Source organism: Coregonus lavaretus (genome assembly GCF_964263955.1).
Source record: "Coregonus lavaretus genome assembly, chromosome: 21".
NCBI lineage: Eukaryota > Metazoa > Chordata > Actinopteri > Salmoniformes > Salmonidae > Coregonus > Coregonus lavaretus.
Window position 1 is genome coordinate 44,853,869 of NC_140008.1, and position 25,489 is coordinate 44,879,357.

Here is a 25,489-nt window from a genome sequence, read left to right on the forward strand (position 1 = left end):
CTCAGTGCGGATGTTGCCTGTAATCCATGGCTCCTTGTTGGGATATTTACGTACGGTCACTGTGGGGACGACGTCATCGATGCACTTATTGATGAAGCCGGTGACTGATGTGGTATACTCAATGCCATCGGATGAATCCTGGAACATATTCCAGTCTGTGCTAGCAAAACAGTCCTGTAGCTTAGCATCTGCATCATCTGACCACTACAGTATTGAGCGAGTCACTGGTACGTGCTGCTTTAGTTTTTACTTGTAAGCAGGAATCAGGAGGATAGAGTTATGGTCAGATTTGCCAAATGGTGGCCGAGGGAGAGCTTTGTATGCGTCTCTGTGTGTGGAGTAAAGGTGGTCTAGAGTTTTATTTCCTCTGGTTGAACATGTGAAATTAGGTAAAACTGATTAAAGTTTTTCTACTTTAAAGTCCCCGGCCACTAGGAGCACCACTTCTGGATGAGCATTTTCTTGTTTGCTTATGGTCTTATACAGCTCGTTGATAAACAGCTACGAAAAAAATATATAAACTCTCTTGGTAAATAATGTGGTCTACAGCTTATCATGAGGTACTCTAACTAAGGAGAGCAAAACCTCAAGTCAAAAGCACCAGCTTTTGTTGACAAATTGACACCGACCACTACCCCTCGTCTTACCGGAGGTAGCTGGTCTGTCTTGCCGATGCACGGCAAACCCAGCCAACTGTATATTATTCATGTCAATGAAGCATAAGATATTATAGTTTTTAATGTCCCGTTGGTAGGACAGATGGTAGAGGCGTGTTACCCACTCGCCAACGAATTCTCACAAGGCACCCTGACCTGCGTCCCCTGTATCGGCGTCTTCTCTTTATGCGAATGACGGGGATATGGGCCTGGTCGGGTATCTGGAGTAAATCCTTTGCGTCCGACTCGTTAAAGAAAAAATCTTTGTCCAGTTCGAGGTGAGTAATCGCTGTTCTGATATCCAGAAGCTCTTTTCGGTCATAAGAGACAGTGGCAGAACATTATGTACAAAATAAGTTACAAACAATGCGAAAAAACACACAAAATAGCGCAATTGGTTAGGAGCCCCTAAAATGGCAGCCATCCATTATACAGTACACTTGGGCACCATTATACACTTCGGTGGATGTAGTCTTTGACAACCCCTAGGGCCTTCCTCTGACACCGCCTGGCATTGAGGTCCTGGATGTCAGGGAGCTCGGCCCCAGTGATGCACTGGGCCGTATGCACCATCCTCTGCAGTGCCCTGCGGTCGGATGCCAAGCAGTCGCCACACCAAACGGTGACGCAGCCAGTCAAGATGCTCTCACTGGTGCTGCTGTAGAGCTTTTTGAGGATTTGAGGGCCCATGCCAAATCCCCTCAGCCTCCTGAGGGGGAAGAGGCGTTGTCGTGTCCTCTTTATGACTTGGTTGGTGTGTTTGGACCATGATAGGTCCTTAGTGATGTGGACAACGAGGAACTTGAAGCTCGCGACCTGCTGCAATGCAGCCCCGTACTTGATACGATTGTGATGTGTTGTTGACTCACCTAGCTATCTTAAGATGAATGCACCAATTGTAAGTCACTCTGGATAAGAGCGTCTGCTAAATTACTAAAATGTAAAATGTTATAGACAGTGGTCCACTCCACAGTACTCAGTGGGTTCCCTCTCCCAACACTGAGCTGGGTTTATGGGGCTATCAGCCCCAGCCTGTTTAGAAGGATCTGCCCTCAGAGAGCTGTTGGTGATCCGTCCATTGGTGGTCCATAGACAACAAAACAAAGTGGGCTCCATGGGGAAGAACAGGCTGAGGCAGAGACATGCCAGTGTGGAAGGGAAGACCTGCCTGCTGGAGCTATGTTGGGAAGGGATGTGACGGCTATGCATATGCAGAAGCAGAGGCAGGCCCTGTACTGTGCTGTAGTTAGCTGTGATGCCAGACCTCATCTAGGGGAGGAGAGAGTGTGCTGTCTCACTGAGTGATACCCCTGTCTCTACCTCCGATAAATAATGCAGCCTATACACACACACACACACACACGCGTGCACACAAGCACATGCCTTCAGAGCTGCAAATGTGTTAGCTGTTTTATATTCTTTTGTCTTGGGAAAACGGTTAGCAAGGGGGAGGAGAGGAAATAGTGTACAACGGAATAACAACAACAACAGTGGCAACATTGGTTCCCCTCCAGTCTGCCACTCCTGTAGAGAGATCCCTCTGGTATACTGGAGGCCGTACACATCACCTGGAGGAATGGAGGAGGGAGGCAGGGAGGGAAAGGGTAGGGGGGGGGATATGGAGAGAGAGAGAGAGGGAGATGTTGGAGAGGAAAGAGAGGGAGACAGAGGGAGAGAGATGCTTGTTGGAGAAGGAAGGGAGATAGAGATTCTTGACGTTTGTGCGCCTTCCGGAAGGGAAGAGGGTTGGTGTTGGAATGTTGTGTACATTGAGAGAGATGGCCATCTATTTGTCTGTATATAGGCCTATAACACACACACACACACACACACACACTTTTGTTGTATCTGTGGTCTTGTCAGTCTCCATGGCTCAGGGACTGTCACTTTTCCTGTCAACACATGTGGGCGGGGCAATGACAGTTCCGGAATCTGGCAACCCATACGTTTTTATTTGTAGAGAGATGGGGTATGTGTGTGTTTGTGTGACATATGTACATCACTAAGCTAGGCTGTCTGAAACATATTGGTGTGCCTACATGGCGGTTAATAATAGTAGTCCATACGGCGGTGGCGACTCAGACATGTGTGACAGTTTTATAGCCACACAGCCTTCCTACACACTGATACGCAAGACATATGCAAGACACACACACACACTACCCCCACCCTCATATCTCTGTGTTCCTTGTTGCCTTTGGTTATGGTGGCAGGCAGCTTTGTCTTGTGATCGGGGGGGATCAGTGGTTGTTCCCCATGGCTAGGCTGCTGTACTAGACAGACACACAGACCCAGGACCAACCTCAGACAGACAGACAGAAGTGGTGGCTGGCTCAGCTAACCCATATGGTGCTCAGCTCTGCTCCAGTCCCCCAATTACTTGCCCCCCCCCCCCCCCCCGCCCCCCCACAGGGAGGTTTTTGGAGGTAAAGCCCTTAAGGCTCTACCTCCCCCCTGCCCGTTCCGTACCCCAGAGCTGCTTAGCCTATTGTCACAGCAATCTGCCACCACCTATAGGTCTCTCTCTCTCTTCTCTCCTCCATCCCTCTATCCCTGCCTCCCTCCCTCCCTCTTTCACCGACATCACCCCTGATAATCAATGTACTGTAGGTAATCGTAGCTAATTATTTAAGCTGTGGGTCTGGACCTATAGAAAGGAAAACCTTTTCCCTGATTCTCTCAACTGAAACACTTATCAGCTCTGGGGATTTAGTCGTGTCTGTTGTATTTAGGTTATTTAGCCTAATTGAATTATTTAATTAGATTATTTTATTCATATCACTATCAGACTTTGAATTAGTCTTTGTTCAACAAGTAATTTGATTAGGCTAAACTTACAGGGTTGTGTATGAACACAAAAATACATTAATTTATTAATAATAAACATTATATAAGTAGTGTTCTTACTATTAATGCATTGAGTATTCCATAGTTTTTAAACATGTATAAGTAGCATTATAAGAGCATTATCTAAAGCATCTGTAATGGCTTGTTACTGAAGTGTGACAATGTTGTTTTTGTAATTGGTTTGTTGTTTGTGTTGTTTACGTTATGTTAGTGTTGTCTAATCAGTGGTTGTGTTATTCTGGTTCTCAGGAGGTTCTCCGGACGATACCCAAGTTCTGCTTCCCCTTCGATGTGGAGAGGTAGGAGTAGGATTCCTTCCCCCTGCTCCCCTGTTAATAGTCCTGTACTCTACCAACACGGACACACCCACACACCCCCACACTAATATGTTTTAGTAACAGGAGAGATGTGTGTGTATACCGTGGAGCTACGGCGTGTGGAGTCTGTCTGTTAACAGCTGGTGGTGTAGTTGAAGCCAAAAGCCTCTCTTAGTCACCTAAACACCAAGCCAGTCTGCTCCTTGCTCCCTGCCCAACCCATGCCAAGCCATTTGATCTCACTCCCACCACAGTGTGGGTGTGCCATTTTGTGTGTATGTGCCCTGAGTGTGCTTTTGTATGCATTTGTGTCTGTGTGCATATGTGTATGTCTCGCTTGTATCATGTGTTTATCGATGACTGAATAACTATATCTTTAGAGTTGGTACCAGTCTGATTTGAAAAGCAGCCCTCTGTAGAGGATTCTGCTCTTATTTTGCAGCCTGGAAAATGACATGTGAAAAGTGCTGTTGTATAGGTAGGGGGTTGGGGTTGGGATAGCCTGAGCTGTGCTGTGCTGTTCTCCACACAAGCTTTACTGCTGCCATCTACTGATGAAACTTCATAAGAAATACACATACCCAACTCACAGACACTCAACAGTCTGGGACTGTAGCCAGAATCATATAGAAAAGTTTAGAAGTTAACTTGGCCTTCTATCCAGGGTGAGGTTGAGAGACTTAGACTTAGGGTTAGGTGAGTAGTTACTTTTCACATTTTAAAAACTGTATCTTTATAATAATGTTATAAAACGTTTGTCATTGCTGTCCTCTGCGGTGATAATGTGGTAATAAGGAGTTTCTTATTTTCTATTTAACTGAAACCATTACATTACTTTCACTGATCTGATTGTCATGATTCCCTGGCCTGAAACTCTTGATGAATGTCCCATGTGTGCTTGTGAAGTAATGATTCGTTTTTTCTGTTCCGTAGGTGACTGTGTGGTAATTCTGTATTTCTTGAGGTAATTGGTTGTGTGTTAATGGTGTGTTCTCTCTGTCCCCTACGTGTATGTGCGTGTGCGTTTGTGTGGTGACTGTTCCCAGGGTTTCCCAGAGTCAGGTGGGTCAGAACTTTACCTTTGTGCTGACGGACATCGAGAGCAAGCAGAGGTTTGGCTTCTGCAGACTCACCTCCGGCTGCCGTGGCTGCATCTGTCTGCTCAGGTACGACACACCCACACACACGCATTTAGTAGACTCTTTTATCTCGAGCGACTTACAAAATAGTACATTTTAAGTAAGGTAGCTTATTCTTTAGCACCCTCAAACTCAACTCTGACCTCGAAGCCAGTTCCACTGCGTTTTTTCATTGTTCCCCTCTAATCAGTGACTTATTTGAACCTGGGACACCAGGTGTGTGCAATTAATTATCAGGTAGAACAGAAAACCAGCAGGCTCCGGGCCTCATAGGGTAAGAGTTGGATACCCCTGCAGTTTAGCTATTGACCAATTGCATCAATCATTTAGTCAATCATGTTTTTTTATTTATATGACTTTTTTTTAAAAATGAATTTACACTTTTACAAAATGATTTTATCACAATTACTTTCTTCATGAGGAAAGAAATCTATATTATTGACATGTTAATTATTCATAAATATTAACTGTTTGTAATATCCTCACGTCAGTCATATGCAGATTATATTTCTTAATTGATTGTAGAGAGAGTGGGGTTCTCTTTGGAAGCAATATGAATCAGTGTTACTCTCTTCAATTTCTTCATGCCAGTTATAGAAAAATAATAAACTCCTGAATTCCATATTAGTTTGGTCCCTATAATGTTAGTAATTTAGTTCATTTATTTAACCCGTAGTCAATTAAGAACAACCTATCATTTACAATGACAACTTTGAATAATTATTTTTGCAATAGATTGTAATTTCAACTCCCTCTCGAGATAATTTTTAGCACAGCCTGGATTTATCTAAAATATGTGATCTTTTATTATTAATGCACAGAAAGATATTTTAGTAAAAATACTTCTTTTAAAAAATATATATTAATTTAATAGGGCCTTAGAAACTTAACCACATTTTATATTAACAATTTATATAACAAATATTTCATTATTAAATCAATATAGTTGAACAAACCACAAAAGTAATGGGAATTTGCACAGTCCAAAAACAATAATGAAAAAATGCTATAGAAAAAAAGAATAGAATAATCTTCTAAATTCTCATATGCTAAACTAAATGCAGTAATTGCCTAAGTGTCGTGAGGTAGTGTGTGTTGTGTGGATATTGACTGGCAGTCGCAGGGTTTATCTTGTTCTTGATGAGCTGCTGTCAAGATGAGCTGCCCCCCACCTCCACCCTCCACACACACCCGCCCACCCCGGCCAACCATCACCATGCCCTTTGTTTTTCTTTTTTTGTATTTCTCCTCGTTATTCGGCTACAGGCACAGAAGCACGGCGAAGGAAGCCGCTTTGCCCATAATTATGCATGAAGCCTCGCTGCCAATTAGCAGAGACTCCCCTGTCCCCCTCTCTGAGTCCCACATGCTAATTCATTTGACATATGATGTATAAAATTCATTATGCATTCTGAACAGTTTGCATGGCTTGCTTCATTCATAATAAGAAATGTATAGAATGTTTTTTTTAAATCTTCTGTGAGTGTGTTTTAGAGACTTCAGTTTGTTTTTGCTGCCTGCTTTTTTGCCTCTTAAATAGACCCACTGTTTGGCGAAAAAGATTAGTGAAAATATTTTAAATCATGATTACAAAGACATGCATATTTTAGATATCTCATGGTTTAGATATTTGAAATATGTACAAATAGAATGTTTGCGTCAGTGGCAGAGAGGGCAGACTTCGTTCCAAGTTTATTTGTTTTTTTCCGTTTTCTTATTTTATTTTGACATATTAGTTATACAAAGTAGGATGAAGATAAAACATTGGCCCAGTTTGCTTTAATTTAGAAATGCAGAAATGGAAAGAAGTTGGGAATTCTTAGATAAGCAATCCAAGTTGTGATCATATTGAATAATCCTTTTAAATATATGTTGTGATCATATGAGACAGATACATTGCCTTTACAAAGTATTCACACCCCTTGATTTATAAATATAGATTTTTTTGTTACTGGCCTAAACACAATACCCCATAATGTCAAAGTTTTTTTTATTCATTAAAAATGAAAAGCTGTAATGTCTTGAGTCAATAAGTATTCAAAGTAAACATTTGCTTAGAAAGTCACATAATAAGTTGCATGGACTCTGTGTGCAATAATAGTGTTTAACATGATTTTTTAATTGACTACCTCATCTCTTTACCCCACACATATAATTATCTGTAAGGTCCCTCAGTCGAGCAGTGAATTTCAAACACCGATTCAACCACAAAGACCCAGGAGGTTTTCCAATGCCTCACAAAGAAGGGCACCTATTGGTAGATGGGTAAAAAAAACAAAAAAGCGGACATTGAATATCCCTTTGAGCATGGTGAAGTTATTAAACTTTGGATGGTGTATCAATATACCCAGTCACTACAAAGATACAGGTGTCCTTCCTAACTCAGTTGCTGGAGAGGAAGGAAACCACTCAGGGATTTCACCACGAGGACAATGGTGACTTTAAAACAGTTACAGAGTTTAATGGCTGTGATAGGCGAAAACTGAAGATGGATCAACAATATTGTAGTTATCCACAATACTAACCTTATTGACAGAATGAAAAGAAGGAAGCCTGTACATAATACAAATATTCCTAAACATGCATCCTGTTTGCATTAAGGCACTAAAGTAAAATTGCTAAAAATGTGGCAAAGAAATTAACTTTATGTTCAAATCCAACACAGCACATCATTGAGTACCACTCTTCATATTTTCTATCATGGTGGTTACTGCATCATGTTATGGGTATGCTTGTCATCGGCAAGTACTAGGGAGTTTTTTAAGATAAAAATAAACGGAAAAGAGCTAAGCACAGGCAAAATCCTAGAGGAAAACCTAGGTTAGTCTTCTTTCCAACAGACACTATGAGACAAATTCACCTTTCAGCAGGACAGTTACCTAAAACACAAGGCCAAATATTCACTGCAGTTTCTTACCAAGATGACATTGAATGTTCCTGAGTGGCCTAGTTACAGTTTTGACTTAAATCTGCTTGAAAATCTATGGCAAGACTTGGAAATGGCTGTCTAACAATGATCAACAGCCAACTTAACAGAGCTCAAAGAATGTAAAAAATAATATTGTGCAAATATTGTACAATCCAGGTGTGCAAAGCTCTTAGAGACTTACCCAGAAAGACATGGCTGTAATCGCTGCCAAAGATGATTCTAACATGTATTGACTCAGTGGGTTGAATACTTATCTAATGAAGATATATTAGTGTTTTATTTTTCATATACTGTATATACAGTACATTCGGAAAGTATTCAGACCCAATGACGTTTTCCACATTTTGTTACGTTACAGCCTTATTCTAAAATGGGTTAAATAACAACATTTCCTCATAAATCTACACACAATACTCCATAATGACAAAACGAAAAAAGGTTTTGAGAAACTTTTGCTAATGTATTAAATATAAAAAACAGAAATACCTTAAGTATTCAAACCCCTTGTTATTTGACTCGAAATTGAGCTCAGGTGCAACCTGTTTCCATTGATCATCCTTGAGATGTTTCTACAACTTGATTGGAGTCCACCTGTGGTAAATTCAATTGGTTGGACATGATTTGGAAAGGCACACACCTGTCTATATAAGGTCTCATAGTTGAAAGTGCATGTCAGAGCAAAAACCAAAGGAATTGTCCGTAGAGCTCCGAGACAGGATTGTGTCGAGGCACAGATCTGGGGAAGAGTTCCAAAAAATGTCTGCAGCATTGAAGGTCCCAAAGAACACAGTGGCTTCCATCATTCTTAAATGGAAGAAGTTTGGAACCACCAAGACTCTTTCTAGAGCTCGCCGCCCGGCCAAACTGAGCAATTGGGGGAGAAGGGCCTTGGTCAGGGAGGTGACCCAAGATCCCGATGGTCACTCTGACAGAGCTCCAGAGTTCCTCTGTGGAGATGGGAGGTCCTTCCAGAAGGACAACCATCTCTGGAGCACTCCACCAATCAGGCTTTTATTGTAAAGTAGCAAGACGGAAGCCACTCCTCAGTAAAAGGCACATGACAGCCCACTTGGAGTTTGCCAAAAGGCGCCTAAAGACTCTGGCCATGAGAAACAAGATTCTCTGGTCTGATGAAACCAAGATTGAACTCTTTGGCCTGAATGCCAAACGTCACGTCTGGAGGAAACCTGGCACCATCCCTACAGTGAAGCATGGTGGTGGCAGCATCATGCTATGGGGATGTTTTTCAGTGGCAGGGACTGGGAGGCTAGTCAGGATCGAGGGAAAGATGAAAGTAGCAAAGTACAGAGAGATCCTTGATGAAAACCTGCTCCAGAGCCCTCAGGACCTCAGACTGGGGTGAAGGTTCACCTTCCAACAGGACAATAACCCTAAGCACACAGCCAAGACAACGCAGGAGGGGCTTTGGGACAAGTCTCTGAATGTCCTTGAGTGGCCCAGCCCGAGACCGGACTTGAATCCGATTGAACATCTCTGGAGAGACCTGAAAATAGCTGTGCAGCGATGCTCCCCATCCAACCTGACCGAGCTTGAAAATAATGGAGAAACTCCCCAAGTACAGATGTGCCAAGCTCATAGCGTCATACCCAAGAAGATTCGAGGCTGTAATCGCTGTCAAAGGTGCTTCAACAAAGTGCTGAGTAAAGGGTCTGAATACTTATGTAAATGTGATATTTCCGTTTTTTGTTTTTAATACATTTGCAAAAATGTTTTTGCTTTGTCATTATGAGGTATTGTGTGAAGTTTGATGAGGGGTAAAAAAACAATATAATCCATTTTAGAATAAGGCTGTAACGTGACAAAATGTGGAAAAAGTGAAGGGGTCTGAATTCTTTCCGAATGCACTGTATGTACAGTCGTGGTCAAAAGTTTTGAAAATGACACAAGTATTGGTTTTCACAAAGTTCGCTGCTTCAGTGTTATGAGATATTTTTGTCAGATGTTACTATGGCATACTGAGGTATAATTACAAGCATTCCATAAGTGTCAAAGGCTTTTATTGAAAATTACATTAAGTTTATGCAAAGAGTCAATATTTGCAGTGTTCTTTTTCAAGACCTCTGCAATCCGCCCTGGCATGCTGTCAATTAACTTCTGGGCCACATCCTGACTGATGGCAGCCCATTCTTGCATAATCAATGCTTGGAGTTTGTCAGAATTTGTGCGTTTTTGTTTGTCCACCCGCCTCTTGAGGATTGACCACAAGTTCTCAATGGGATTAAGGTCTGGGGAGTTTCCTGGCCATGGACCCAAAATGTCGATGTTTTGTTCCCCGAGCCACTTAGTTATCACTTTTGCCTTATGGCAAGGTGCTCCATCAAAAGGCATTGTTCGTCACCAAACTGTTCTTGGATGGTTGGGAGAAGTTGCTCTCGGAGGATGTGTTGGTACCATTCTTTATTAATGGCTGTGTTCTTAGGCAAAATTGTGAGTGAGCCCACTCCCTTGGCTGAGAAGCAACCCCACACATGAATGGTCTCAGGATGCTTTACTGTTGGCATGACACAGGACTGATGGTAGCGCTCACCTTGTCTTCTCCGGACAAGGTGTTTTCCGGATGCCCCAAACAATCGAAAAGGGGATTCATCAGAGAAAATGACTTTACCCCAGTCCTCAGCAGTCCAATCCCTGTACCTTTTGCAGAATATCAGTCTGTCCCTGATGTTTTTCCTAGAGAGAAGTGGCTTCTTTGCTGCCCTTCTTGACACCAGGCCATCCTCCAAAAGTCTTTGTCTCACTGTGCGTGCAGATGCACTCACACCTGCCTGCTGCCATTCCTGAGCAAGCTCTGCACTGGTGGTGCCCCGATCCCGCAGCTGAATCAACTTTAGGAGAAGGTCCTGGCGCTTGCTGGACTTTCTTGGGCGCCCTGACGCCTTCTTCACAACAATTGAAACTCTCTCCTTGAAGTTCTTGATGTTCTGATAAATGGTTGATTTAGGTGCAATCTTACAAGCAGCAAGATCTTTGCCTGTGAAGCCCTTTTTGTGCAAAGCAATGATGACGGCATGTGTTTCCTTGCAGGTAACCATGGTTAACAGAGGAAGAACAATGATTTCAAGCACCACCCTCCTTTTAAAGCTTCCAGTCTGTTATTCTAACTCAATCAGCATGACAGAATGATCTCCAGCCTTGTCCTCGTCAACACTCTCACCTGTGTTAACGAGAGAATCACTGACATGATGGCAGCTGGTCCTTTTGTGGCAGGGCTGAAATGCAGTGGAAATGTTTTTTTTGGGATTAAGTTAATTTTCATGGCAAAGAGGGACTTTGCAATTAATTGCAATTCATCTGATCACTCTTCATGACATTCTGGAGTATATGCAAATTGCCATTATCAAAACTGAGGCAGCAGACTTTTATATATTTTTTTCTCTTGCATATATATATATATATATACACACATACATACATACATACATACATACATATCATTTAAAAATATATATATTTCCCTTTATTACTTTCCAACTCCACCATCCCCTCCTAATTGGAGTAAACTAGTGAACAACAATGCTTAGGCCTCTACTTCATGCTAATACATACTATATATATTTTATGGACACAGTCACTAATTATATTTTGTTTGTTTTTATTCCTGAACTTCCTCCGATCATTTTCATGATGTCCATCTGGTATGCTTCTGTATGCCATAGCTTTGTAACTGTGCTCTTTCACAAAAGCTCACAATATATAACCTATATACTTTTTAAGGACACAGCATGTCTTACACTAGTTATCTTGTTGTTATTAGTTGTTGTTATTAGTCCCATCCTTCAGCTCCATTCAACACCACCCATCTATCTCTTAACACCATCCATATTGGATTTCTATTTGCCATATATTTTTCAACTGTACTGTGATGTTTTACAACAGTTCTGAACCTTTCTATTCTCATTGTTTCTATAGTCTGTGAATTGAAAATAAACATCTTTGCTAAAAGTAGTATTATATTATTGATCGATTGACTATGACTTTTCAGATCACCTAGTAGTGCTATCTGCAGGGTCAGCTCCATGCAAATATTGCAATCCTTCAGCCATTCCTGGACCTGTGTCCAGAAACAAGCTACAAATGGACAGTACCAAAACAAATGATCTAATGATTCTGTCTCTTCACAGCCAAATCTGCAGAGCTGGGAAGATTGTATCCCCCATACAAATAACATTCTATTGGTTGCAATAATTGTATATAATAATTTAAATTGAAAAATTCTAAGTTTTGAATCCGGCGTTGTTTTGCGTATCCGTTCATAAACACTATGCCATCGAATCGGTACGTCAAAAATCTCTTCCCAACTATTTTGCAATCTATATGGGACGTCTGTCAATCCTTTGGTCCTTAAATGAAACTGGTATACTTTTTTATTTATCACAGTTTTCTTTAACCAATTATTGTCTTTAATGCAAGGCAGACGGACAAGTTCCTTACTTTTTCCCCCTTCCAATTTCCTCTTCCATTTTTGCGGTAATGCTGCAATTAGTTTGTTGTAATTTTGGGTAGAGCAGACATTTCCATATTTTAATATTTTTGTTAGCTGCATGTACGACAACTCCACCAGTCCTACCTATGATATCATAGTATTACTTTCTTAGGTACAGTATACATACAGTGAGGGAAAAAAGTATTTGATCCCCTGCTGATTTTGTACGTTTGCCCACTGACAAAGACATGATAATTTTAATGGTAGGTTTATTTGAACAGTGAGAGACAGAATAACAACAAAAAAATCCAGAAAAATGCATGTCAAAAATGTTATTAATTGATTTGCATTTTAATGAGGGAAATAAGTATTTGACCCCTCTGCAAAACATTACTTAGTACTTGGTGGCAAAACCCTTGTTGGCAATCACAGAGGTCAGATGTTTCTTGTAGTTGGCCACCAGGTTTGCACACATCTCAGGAGGGATTTTGTCCCACTCCTCTTTGCAGATCTTCTCCAAGTCATTAAGGTTTCGAGGCTGACGTTTGGCAACTCGAACCTTCAGCTCCCTCCACAGATTTTCTATGGGATTAAGGTCTGGAGACTGGCTAGGCCACTCCAGGACCTTAATGTGCTTCTTCTTGAGCCACTCCTTTGTTGCCTTGGCCGTGTGTTTTGGGTCATTGTCAAGCTGGAATACCCATCTACGACCCATTTTCAATGCCCTAGCTGAGGGAAGGTTCTCACCCAAGATTTGACGGTACATGGCCCCGTCCATCGTCCCTTTGATGCGGTGAAGTTGTACTGTCCCCTTAGCAGAAAAACACCCCCAAAGCATAATGTTTCCACCTCCATGTTTGATGGTGGGGATGGTGATCTTGGGGTCATAGGCAGCATTCCTCCTCCTCCAAATACGGCAAGTTGAGTTGCCAAAGAGCTCGATGTTGGTCTCATCTGACTACAACACTTTCACCCAGTTCTCATCTGAATCATTCAGATGTTCATTGGCAAACTTCAGACAGGCCTGTGTATGTGCTTTCTTGAGCAGGGGGACCTTGCGGGCGCTGCAGGAGTTCAGTCCTTCACGGCGTAGTGTGTTACCAATTGTTTTCTTGGTGACAATGGGCCCAGCTGCCTTGAGATCATTGACAAGATCCTCCCGTGTAGTCCTGGGCTGATTCCTCACCGTTCTCATGATCCTTGCATCTCCACGAGGTGAGATCTTGCATGGAGCCCCAGGCCGAGGGAGATTGACAGTTATTTTGTGTTTCTTCCATTTGCAAATAATCGCACCAACTGTTGTCACCTTCTCACCAAGCTGCTTGGCGATGGTCTTGTAGCCCATTCCAGCCTTGTGTAGGTCTACAATCTTGTCCCTGACATCCTTGGAGAGCTCTTTGGTCTTGGCCATGGTGGAGAGTTTGGAATCTGATTGATTGATTGCTTCTGTGGACAGGTGTCTTTTATACAGGTAACAAACTGAGATGAGGAGCACTCCCTTTAAGAGTGTGCTCCTAATCTCAGCTCGTTACCTGTTTAAAAGACACCTTGGAGCCAGATATCTTTCTGATTGAGAGGGGGTAAAATACTTATTTCCCTCATTAAAATGCATATCAATTTATAACATTTTTGACATGCGTTTTTCAGGATTTTTTTGTTGTTATTCTGTCTCTCACTGTTCAAATAAACCTACCATTAAAATTATAGACTGATAATTTCTTTGTCAGTGGGCAAACGTACAAAATCAGCAGGGGATCAAATACTTTTTTCCCTCACTGTAGCTATACCATGGTATTTGCAATGTTACTAAATAACCCTCCAATTGTTCTCCACTAATTCCCCCTCTAAAACCCCTCCCCATCCCAAGTTGGGCCATCATCCCAGTGATCAGCATACCACCCCTGTCCCTCTGCATCCCTATGCCCCCGAGGGGCCAGGACCCATCCATCGAAAACATCACATAGTGCCACCCACAAAACAGAAGCAGGTCAACCGCCAAAAGCATTTCCAATGCTCTCACCTCAATATATTTATATAGCTATTTAAAAAATATATATTCAAATATCTTATTTTCCATCATTATCAATTAATGTGCGTAATAATGTCGCCATTTATGCGTAGGATTTTAACCTATAACCCGAATTGCCATTGTATTACATAACATTTTTAACAAGCAACTACCACTTCAGCAAACAACCACTGCGATCCATCCCACCCCCCCACCCCACCCCCCGCAACAGATGCTGTACACAAACTCACACCCACACCCACACACGCTCACACACTCAACCCCCCCCCCCCAGATCAGATGCTCAATGGTTGATACATCCCAGAGCTCAACTCAAGAAAGGACCTGATTTACGAATGCATATACATTTACAGCCGTTTGAGAAAGCATGCAAGATTGAGCAAAAGGGAACAACAATGTGAGATTTGATTAATCTATGTTAAGTCCTAGGTGATGGAGATCAGATCCACCCTCTTCACCTGAGACACAAACACTCTGGTCCTCCGTTGTAACCATTTTCCCAAGCATCTCCGTGCAGTCATACCTTTGATTATTTTGTGCCACTTGGGCCACAATAGTAAGCCCCCTCTCTGATTGTTCGAGTGTGACCCCCCTCCCCATGGGTTACTGCAGCCAGTGTTGCCAGCACTGCCACTATCTGGGTGGGGGTACCCCACAGGAATCCCCACCGGCTAGGTACAAGGTCGTCAAGATTCTCATTAGCAGCTTTGAGAATTTCCTTGTATATTATGCTCCCCCATCGGGGGCTCTGGCTTTGTAGGACCAACCCTGCCAGGCAGGCTCAGAATCTTGAGGGGGCGATGCTGCTCAAGTAAGTCTCTGACCGCATTTATTTATCTGTTTAGGCTGCATATAGGCAATTCACAGCAGGTCCATAACACAGATGTGAACTTCTCTTTGGTGTATGGGTCGCTCGGATGGGTGTCCAGCATATAGGGTTGAGGATCGTTCCATCATGATAGGACAATAACAAATAGATTAGATGTATACTATATTTAAAAATGTACAGTGGGGAAAAAAGTATTTAGTCAGCCACCAATTGTGCAAGTTCTCCCACTTAAAAAGATGAGAGAGGCCTGTAATTTTCATCATAGGTACACGTCAACTATGACAGACAAAAAGGAAAAAAAATCCAGAAATTCACATTGTAGGATTTTTAATGAATTTATTTGCAAATTATGGTGGAAAATAAGTATTTGGTCAATAACAAAAGTTTCTCAATACTTTGTTATATACCCTTTGTTGGCAATGACACAGGTCAAACGTTTTCTGTAAGTCTTCACAAGGTTTTCACACACTGTTGCTGGTATTTTGGCCCATTCCTCCATGCAGATCTCCTCTAGAGCAGTGATGTTTTGGGGCTGTCGCTGGGCAACACGGACTTTCAACTCCCTCCAAAGATTTTCTATGGGGTTGAGATCTGGAGACTGGCTAGGCCACTCCAGGACCTTGAAATGCTTCTTACGAAGCCACTCCTTCGTTGCCCGGGCGGTGTGTTTGGGATCATTGTCATGCTGAAAGACCCAGCCACGTTTCATCTTCAATGCCCTTGCTGATGGAAGGAGGTTTTAACTCAAAATCTCACGATACATGGCCCCATTCATTCTTTCCTTTACACGGATCAGTCGTCCTGGTCCCTTTGCAGAAAAACAGCCCCAAAGCATGATGTTTCCACCCCCATGCTTCACAGTAGGTATGGTGTTCTTTGGATGCAACTCAGCATTCTTTGTCCTCCAAACATGACGAGTTGAGTTTTTACCAGAAAGTTATATTTTGGTTTCATCTGACCATATGACATTCTCCCAATCCTCTTCTGGATCATCCAAATGCACTCTAGCAAACTTCAGACGGGCCTGGACATGTACTGGCTTAAGCAGGGGGACACGTCTGGCACTGCAGGATTTGAGTCCCTGGCAGCGTAGTGTGTTACTGATGGTAGGCTTTGTTACTTTGGTCCCAGCTCTCTGCAGGTCATTCACTAGGTCCCCCCGTGTGGTTCTGGGATTTTTGCTCACCGTTCTTGTGGTCATTTTGACCCCACGGGGTGAGATCTTGCGTGGAGCCTCAGATCGAGGGAGATTATCAGTGGTCTTGTATGTCTTCCATTTTTCAATAATTGCTCCCACAGTTGATTTCTTCAAACCAAGCTGCTTACCTATTGCAGATTCAGTCTTCCCAGCCTGGTGCAGGTCTACAATTTTGGTTCTGGTGTCCTTTGACAGCTCTTTGGTCTTGGCCATAGTGGAGTTTGGAGTGTGACTGTTTGAGGTTGTGGACAGGTGTCTTTTATACTGATAACAAGTTCAAACAGGTGCCATTAATACAGGTAACGAGTGGAGGACAGAGGAGCCTCTTAAAGAAGAAGTTACAGGTCTGTGAGAGCCAGAAATCTTGCTTGTTTGTAGGTGACCAAATACTTATTTTCCACCATAATTTGCAAATAAATTCATAAAAAATCCTACAATGTGATTTTCTGGATTTTTTCCCCTCATTTTGTCTGTCATAGTTGACGTGTACCTATAATGAAAATTACAGGCCTCTCTCATCTTTTTAAGTGGGAGAACTTGCACAATTGGTGGCTGACTAAATACTTTTTCCCCCCACTGTATATCCCTCATCTACACAAAATTGAAAGCTCCCTCTCACAACCCCTGCTCATAGACACCCGTTGGCTCTGGGATATGCAACCATTTCCCTTCTCACTCACTCAACGGCAGACTTTTCCAAACACAAAAACGCACTCCACATGGCTGATTGCGGAGGATAGGGGCTGAGCGCGCACCAGCATCCCACACCTGCCGTTAGGGGGAAAGGATGCCAGGGAGAACACAGGACCAACCACAACAACCGTCCGCCAAAACAACAATTGCCTGCCAAAAATGCAATGTTCTAATTAGTTGTATTTGAAGATGTATTATTATGCTTGTTATCTTTTCTTGTTATATCGTCTTATCCTTTTATGAAATACTATACATGTTCTTTAATATTACAATCCCTATCATTGCTAGTATTGGGTGTTCCATTATTCGACTCCTCTATTAGAACTTTCAGAATAGCCATGGAGTAATCTTTGTGTCTCGGAACATTTGGTTGTCAATATACAGTTTATCGACAACGAGTGCAACACGTTTCCCTTTTAATCTATTTTCCTTGAAGATTGGATATAGAACTTTGCGCCTTTCTGCAATCTCCCTCGGAAACTGATCATTCATGCCTATTTTCGTGCCAGCGAGTCTTTTACCTAGGCTTTTAACCATTGCTTTATCCTTAAAAAAAGCAAATTTGGCAACGATTGGACGCTCGTATTTCTGTCCTCTTTGTCCGAAACGGTGTACACGTTCGAGTTGGATTTTGTCGACAACCTCGAATGGAATCTGCAGCGCTGTAAGAAGGAAGTCCTTCACAATATTCTCAGTTACTTCTCCCTCTTTTTCCTGAATACCGTAAGTACTAGATTTTCTCTCATCGATCTAGTTTGGATGTCTAGTAAGGCTTCTCTCAGAAGGTTGTTCTCCTCTTTATGTTCCCTAACGTCCGTTTCCATCTTAATGACTGTCACTTTACATTTTTTTGGTTTCTTTCTCCATTATCGCTGCTTTTTCGTCACTCATTTCAAGACTAGCTTTCAACTCCTTTACATCCTTACTGACCAGCTCTAGTATGCCCAGTTTGTCATTTATTGACTTCAACAGGTCGCTTTCCACACTTACCAGACCCAGTGGTGAAAAGCATAAATCATTTGTATCAGTCGAGTCGCGTTTTCTCTTGGGGATTGGTTCTCCTCGTTTATCTTCCGCCATGTTTGGGTGTTGCGTGTTGTTGTAATATTTGTCGATATATTTCTCTAGCCTTATGATTTGTTTTGTGTTATTATCCAAATAGAATTTTATTAACTGCGAATATATGAAATGCTAATATTTAGTCTAACTTACTGATTTTGAATATAATGTTTTTATCTTGAGGTGATTTGTACCGCTGTCTATTCAATACGCCATCTTGTCTACGCGCCTATCAGAGGCAGCAGACTGTGAAAATTAGTATTTGTCATTCTCAAGACTTTTGACCACGACTGTATATGTGTGTGTGTGTATATATATATGTATGTGTGTGTGTATATATATATATATATATATGTGTGTGTGTGTGTGTGTGTGTGTGTGTGTGTGTGTGTGTGTGTGTGTGTATATATATATATATATATATATATACACATACACATACACATACACACACACACACACACACACACACACACACACACAGTTGAAGTCGGAAGTTTACATACACCTTAGCCAAATACATTTAAACTCAGTTTTTCACAATTCCTGACATTTAATCCTAGTAATAATTCCCTGTCTTAGGTCAGTTAGGATCATCACTTTATTTAAGAATATGAAATGTCAGAATAATAGTAGAGAGAATGATTTAATTCAGGTTTTATTTATTTTATCACTTTCCCAGTGGGTCAGAAGTTGACATACACTCAATTAGTATTTGGTAGCATTGCCTTTAAATTGTTTAACTTGGGTCAAACGTTTCGGGTAGCCTTCCCACAATAAGTTGGGTGAATTTTGGCCCATTCCTCCTGACAGAGCTGGGGTAACTGAGTCAGGTTTGTAGGCCTCCTTGCTCGCACACGCCTTTTCAGTTCTGCCCACACATTTTCTATAGGATTGAGGTCAGGGCTTTGTGATGGCCACTCCAATACCTCGACTTTGTTGTCCTTAAGCCATTTTGCCACAACTTTGGAAGTATGCTTGGGGTCATTGTCCATTTGGAAGACCCATTTGCGACCAAGCTTTAACTTCCTGACTGATGTCTTGAGATGTTGCTTCAATATATCCACATAATTTTCCTTCCTCATGATGACTTGTGAAGTGCACAAGTCCTTCCTGCAGCAAAGCACCCCCACAGCATGATGCTTCCACCCCTGTGCTTCACTGTTGTAATGGTGTTCTTTGGCTTGCAAGCATACCCTTTTTTTCTCCAAACATAACAATGGCCATAAAGTTCTATTTTTGTTTCATCAGACCAGAGGACATTTCTCCAAAAAGTATGATCTTTGTCCCCATGTGCAGTTGCAAACCGTAGTCTGGCTTTTTTATGGCGGTTTTGGAGCAGTGGCTTCTTCATTGCTGAGCGGCCTTTCAGGTTATGTCGATAAAGGACTCGTTTTACTGTGGATATAGATACTTTTGTACCTGTTTCCTCCAGCATCTTCAGAAGGTCCTTTGCTGTTGTTCTGTGATTGATTTGCACTTTTCGCACCAAATACATTCATCTCTAGTAGACAGAACGCATCTCCTTCCTGAGCGGTATGATGGCTGCGTGGTCCCATGGTGTTTATACTTGCATACTATTGTTTGTACTGATGAATGTGGTACCTTCAGGCGTTTAGAAATTGCTCCCAAGGATGAACCAGACTTGTGGAGGTCTACAATTTTCTTTCCTAAGGTCTTGGCTGATTTCTTTTGATTTTCCCATGATGTCAAGCAAAGAGGCACTGAGTTTGAAGGTAGACCTTGAAATACATCCACAGGTGCACCTCCAATTGACTAAAATGATGTCAATTAGCCTATCAGAAGCTTCTAAAGCCATGACATAATTTTCTGGAATTGTCCAAGCTGTTTAAAGGCACAGTCAACTCAGTGTATGTAAACTTCTGACCCACTGGAATTGTGATACAGTGAATTTTAAGTGAAATAATCTGTCTGTAAACAATTACTCGTGTCATGCACAAAGTAGATGTCCTAACCGACTTGCGAAACCTATAGTTTGTTAACAAGAAATGTGTGGAGTGGTTGAAAAACAACTTTTAATGACTCCAATCTAAGTGTATGTAAACTTCCAACTTCAACTGTATGTATGTATATATATATATATATATATATATATATATATATATATATACACACACTATCGGTGAAAGTTTGGACACACCTACTCATTCAAGTGTTTTTCTTTATTTTTACTATTTTTTACATTGTAGAATAATAGTGAAGACTTCGAAACTCTGAAATAACACATATGGAATCATGTAGTAACCAAAAAAGTGTTAAGGAAATCAAAATATATTTTATATTTGAGATTCTTCAAATAGCCACCCTTTGCCTTGATGACAGCTTTGCACACTCTTGGCATTCTCTCAACCAGCTTCATGAGGTAGTCACCTGGAATGCATTTCAATTAACAGGTGTGCCTTGTTAACTTAATTTGTGGAATTTATTTCCTTAATGTGTTCGAGCCAATCAGGTGTGTTGTGACAAGGTAGGGGTAGGGGGGTATACAGAAGATAGCCCTATTTGGTGAATTACCAAGTTCATATTATGGCAAGAACAGCACAAATAAGCAAATTGAAACAACAGTCCATCATTACTTTAAGACATGAAGGTCAGACAATACAGAACATTTCAATAACTTTTAAAGTTTCTTAATCTTTTAAGATCCTTTTTTTTTCCAATTTTTGCCTATAATGACATACCCAAATCTAACTGCCTGTAGCTCAGGACCTGAAGCAAGGATATGCATATTCTTGATACCATTTGAAAGGAAACACTTTGAAGTTTGTGCAAATTTGAAATTAATGTAGGAGAGTATAACACATATCTGGTAAAAGGTCATACAAACCAAAAAACATCAGTTTTCTGTAAAAAAATTGTTGCCTCATATTTGAAATGCAAGAGACAGGCCATATATTAAGATAGTATTCTAGATGTAATTCAGATGTTGTCCACAATATGGCAGCAGTGTGTGTGCAAAGTTTCAGACTGATTCTTTGAAAAGTGAGAAGACAGCGTAATATTTTCCATCAAGACTCCAAGCTGTCCCTTACGAGTTTGTCCAAATGTACCCAAGTGGCCGAATTGGTAAATTGATATATTTTCAAGTACATAACTATAGAGAACATACAAAAATGCTATGGTAATAAAAAAGTAAAGTTTACACACTCCCAGGAATGTCATACATGATGGATTATTAGCTTCCCTACATAAGACACTAACCATCACACATCTAGATGGCCGGCGAGGTGGGTGTGGAGGTAGAGAGAGCCAAGGGGTCAGAATGGAGGATCCAGGTCCTACATTTGAATAGGTGGGGGATGGAGGAGTCTACCGCTAATTAGTATTCTTTTTTAAAAATCAGTTAGAACTCAAATGTACTATTAGGGGGTGGAGCACTGCATCAATACATCAAATACACAATACATATCTATATATATATATATATATAAAGTATGGGGAACAATCACTACACTTAAGCTGGTATAACTTGTATCATTATTATAAGGCTGTGAAACCCATAGCCGAATGGCTTCAGACTGAGCATTTCTCACTGGAAAATGCTGATGACATTGAACATAGCTTAGGGTTAGGGTATTTAATTCATTTCAGACTCTCCTATGCCACTATTCCCAACATCTTATACCCCATAGGTTGTAAATAAACCCTCTTTAAATATGTGGAGCAATAGGCAATAAACAAAACACAGCACGTCACCACCATAACATACACACAGGCTATACAAATCCATTGCATGCCTCAGGTCTATATATTATATATATGTATATATTTCTCAAATCATCTCATCCAAATGTGTATACTTGAAGTTCGATTTAGCTTTAACAGTCTTAGTAGGTTTTCCACTGAAGTACGTTTTTGCTTCTCCTGCTAAATTTTGTCGACCATAACTAACCAATGCGTAGTGTAACTACCGCTCGCCATGTCTGATTCATATAAGGAACTAACCCTAATACGCACATCTCTTACAAAATGGCTGTTTGTTGGACAAAGGACCATCTCAAACTCATGTAAAGCCCAGCTCATTGGCTATCTAGCTAGCTATGTTTCGAAACGATAGGTGGTCATTGAACCAAGATACAGTCAATCAAGTGAACACCGCCCGCCTCATTGGTGCGTAATCATGTCAGTTCTTGGTGGGCTCAAATAGCTTTTGTGTAGCCTATACGTCATGCAGAATGATGAATAAACGTTAGGTTTCCTTCTTGAGTTTCTGAGGATCGCAGAAAAACTGAACTTGACTGGGTGAAACAAAGTGTAGCGTTTATATTATGTTTTGTAGCAAGGTGAACGAGTCAGAACTCAGGCAAAACGCTGTATACAACATAGATCGTGTTAGGATATAAAAATTGATTTTATCAAACAAAACAACTCTACATTTTATCTCTGGGACCCTCAGGATGACAAATCAGAGCAAGATTACTGAATGTATGTACATTATTTACCTTCAGAGGTAAATGTATCAAACCAGTTGCCATGACAAAAGTGTTTTTTTGTTGTGCACGATCCTCAAACAATAGCATGGTATTATTTTGCTGTAATAGCTACTATAAAGTGGACACTGCAGTTAGATTAACAATAATTTAAGCTTTCTGCCCATAAAATACATGTATATGTCCGTGAAAATTAGCTTTTGTTTACAACGTCATTGTAGTCAAATTATCCATATTGAGCAACAGCTGTCCCAATTTCGGGACACCAAACCAGTAGAGGTTAAAGTGCAGTCGCAAAAACCATCAAGCGCTATGATGAAACTGGCTCTCATGAGGACCGCCACAGGAATGGAAGACCCAGAGTTACATCTGCTGCAGAGGATAAGTTCATTAGAGTTACCAGCCTCAGAAATTGCAGCCCAAATAAATGCTTCACAGAGTTCAAGTAACAGACACATCTCAATATCAACTGTTCAGAGGAGACTGTGTGAATCAGGCCTTCATGGTCGAATTGCTGCAAAGAAACCACTACTAAAGGACACCAATAATAAGAAGAGACTTGCTTGGGCCAAGAAACACGAGCAATGGACATTAGACCGGTGGAAATTTGTCCTTTGGTCTGGAGTCTAAATTGGAGATTTTTGGTTCCAACCGCGGTGTGGGTGAACGGATGATCTCCGCATGTGTATTTCCCAACGTAAAGCATGGAGGAGGAGGTGTTATGGTGTGGGGTGCTTTGCTGGTGACACTGTCTGTGATTTATTTAGAATTCAAGGTACACTTAACCAGCATGGCTACCACAGCATTCTGCAGCGATACGCCATCCCATCTGGTTTGGGTTTAGTGGGACTACCATTTGTTTTTCAACAGGACAATGACCCAACACACCTCCAGTCTGTGTAAGAGCTATTTTACCAAGAAGGAGAGTGATGGAATGCCGCATCAGATGACCTGGCCTCCACAATCCCCTGACCTCAACTCAATTGAGATGGTTTAGGATGAGTTGGACGGCAGAGTGAAGGAGAAGCAGCCAACAAGTGCTCAGCATATGTGGGAACTCCTTCAAGACTGTTGGAAAAGCATTCCAGGTGAAGCTGGTTGAGAGAATGCCAAGAGTGTGCAAAGCTGTCATGAAGGCAAACGGTGGCTATTTGAAGAATCTGAAATATAAAATATATTTTGATTTGTTTAACACTTTTTTGGTTACTACATGATTCCATATGTGTTATTTCATTGTTTTGATGTCTTCAGTATTATTCTACAATGTAGAAAATAGTAAAAATAAAGAAAAACCCTTGAATGAGTAGGTGTGTCCAAACTTTTGACTGGTACTGTATATATACACTACCGGTCAAAAGTTTTAGAAGACCTACTCATTCAAGGGTTTTTCTTGAATGTTCCCCGGATATTAAACAAAGGTAATTAAAACAGATTGCGTCCCTGTGATTGTTGAAGTGCTCGGAGTATAGAATGGTCACCTATGCTTACACAAGGAAGTGGCTTAATGAGTAGGACAGTTTTATATGGCCAGACCTTTGTAGTGCTGCGGCTAAAGCCCAGGCTGAAAGGGCCACGCTACCTTAAGGCCAAAACCTCTTTAAAGAGGCAGAATGCTTCAATTTTACACTCTTTCTTCCTTCCTTCCCCTCCACATCCACCCTCTTCCTCTCTTCTCCTTTGGTCATTCTCTCGTATTTAGGGAGAAATCACCCTCGGACATGTGAGAGGGGTCTCAGATGAAAAAAGGCGGGTGAGACTTGGGTTCCCTTTTAGGGACGTCGGCGCTCCCGTTAGTGGTCACTTAGCGAGACGCCGGACGACATTCCCTTCCCTGTACTTAAGCTCTGACCCGGGAATGGAAAGGTGTAATCAAATCTTCCAGTGAGCTGGTTACAAGGTGCAAGTTGACTTTCGCTAAGGGCCGTGGGTGTGAAGGGAGATTTACGACCCATCCAGGGAATAGGCATAACAGTGCCGAGCTTAACACCCATCAGGTACTTTATGGCAGCAAACAGCGGAGACGCGGGTACGGCGTTAAAAAGGTGTAGTTTACTTGTCACATGAAAACCTAACCTACCCAAAGATATGTAGGTATTTATTTGGTTTGAGATATTGCAGTTGGTTTATTCTGGTAATATCCCTACATATCTTTCTCTGTTATAATTTTTTTCATGGGTAATTACATCATTTACATCCTTACAAAAACACCAGTTAATTGATTTGAGCTTTTAGAGAATATAAGTCTGAATAATTAAGACATAACGAAGAGGATTTGACCACTTCCACGTCTAGCCTATATCTTCTGTTCTGCCCATCTCGGTGTAGATGGGAGAGTCTGAGGGGTTTTGCTGTGGTAAGGGATACATTGTCTGGCTTACCATCCACAGCGCCTCGCCCACTAATGTTTTTTCTCCAGGATGAGTCTGGATTTGCTTCCTACCCAACGACTTCTTGAATGCGAACACATTCAAACTGTTCTGATTGCTCCCAGAAAACGATGGGTTGGTCCAGAGCCGGCCTACACAAATCATGAATGACGTTATTTTGATGTCAGCACACAAAACGTATAGGATAGCAGGTTCAGACTGATGTATGGAGTGATTTGATAAAGCAACTAAATTTAAATTCAGGATTAGTCATCAGGAAATACAGTCGAAGGGGTTGTGTTAGGGGATACAGTCTGAGGGGTTGTGTTGTGGTAGGGGATACAGTCGGAGGGGTTATTTTGTGGTAGGGGTTCAGTGTTGGGGAAGCTACTCTGAAAATATAGTTTACCAAGCTACCAATTACTTCACACTGGAAGAAGTTAAGCTACAATAAAGCTACCCTTAAACATATAGTTTACTTAACTACTTTTTAAAAGTAACTTTAGTTAACTTCATCCAAGCTACACTGAAC

The 25,489-nt window shown here is 41.4% G+C and overlaps 1 protein-coding gene across 1 annotated transcript in view; it reads left to right on the forward strand.

Annotated features, from left to right (window-relative positions):
- Positions 1–25,489, forward strand: part of LOC311149286 (DENN domain-containing protein 1B-like) — a 161,105-nt gene that overhangs the window by 56,340 nt on the left and 79,276 nt on the right. Inside the window, exons 4-5 of the mRNA XM_084186414.1 lie at positions 3,753–3,802; positions 4,867–4,986. Of these exons, the coding sequence (XP_084042540.1) occupies positions 3,753–3,802; positions 4,867–4,986 (170 nt within the window). The remainder of the gene's footprint in view (positions 1–3,752; positions 3,803–4,866; positions 4,987–25,489) is intronic.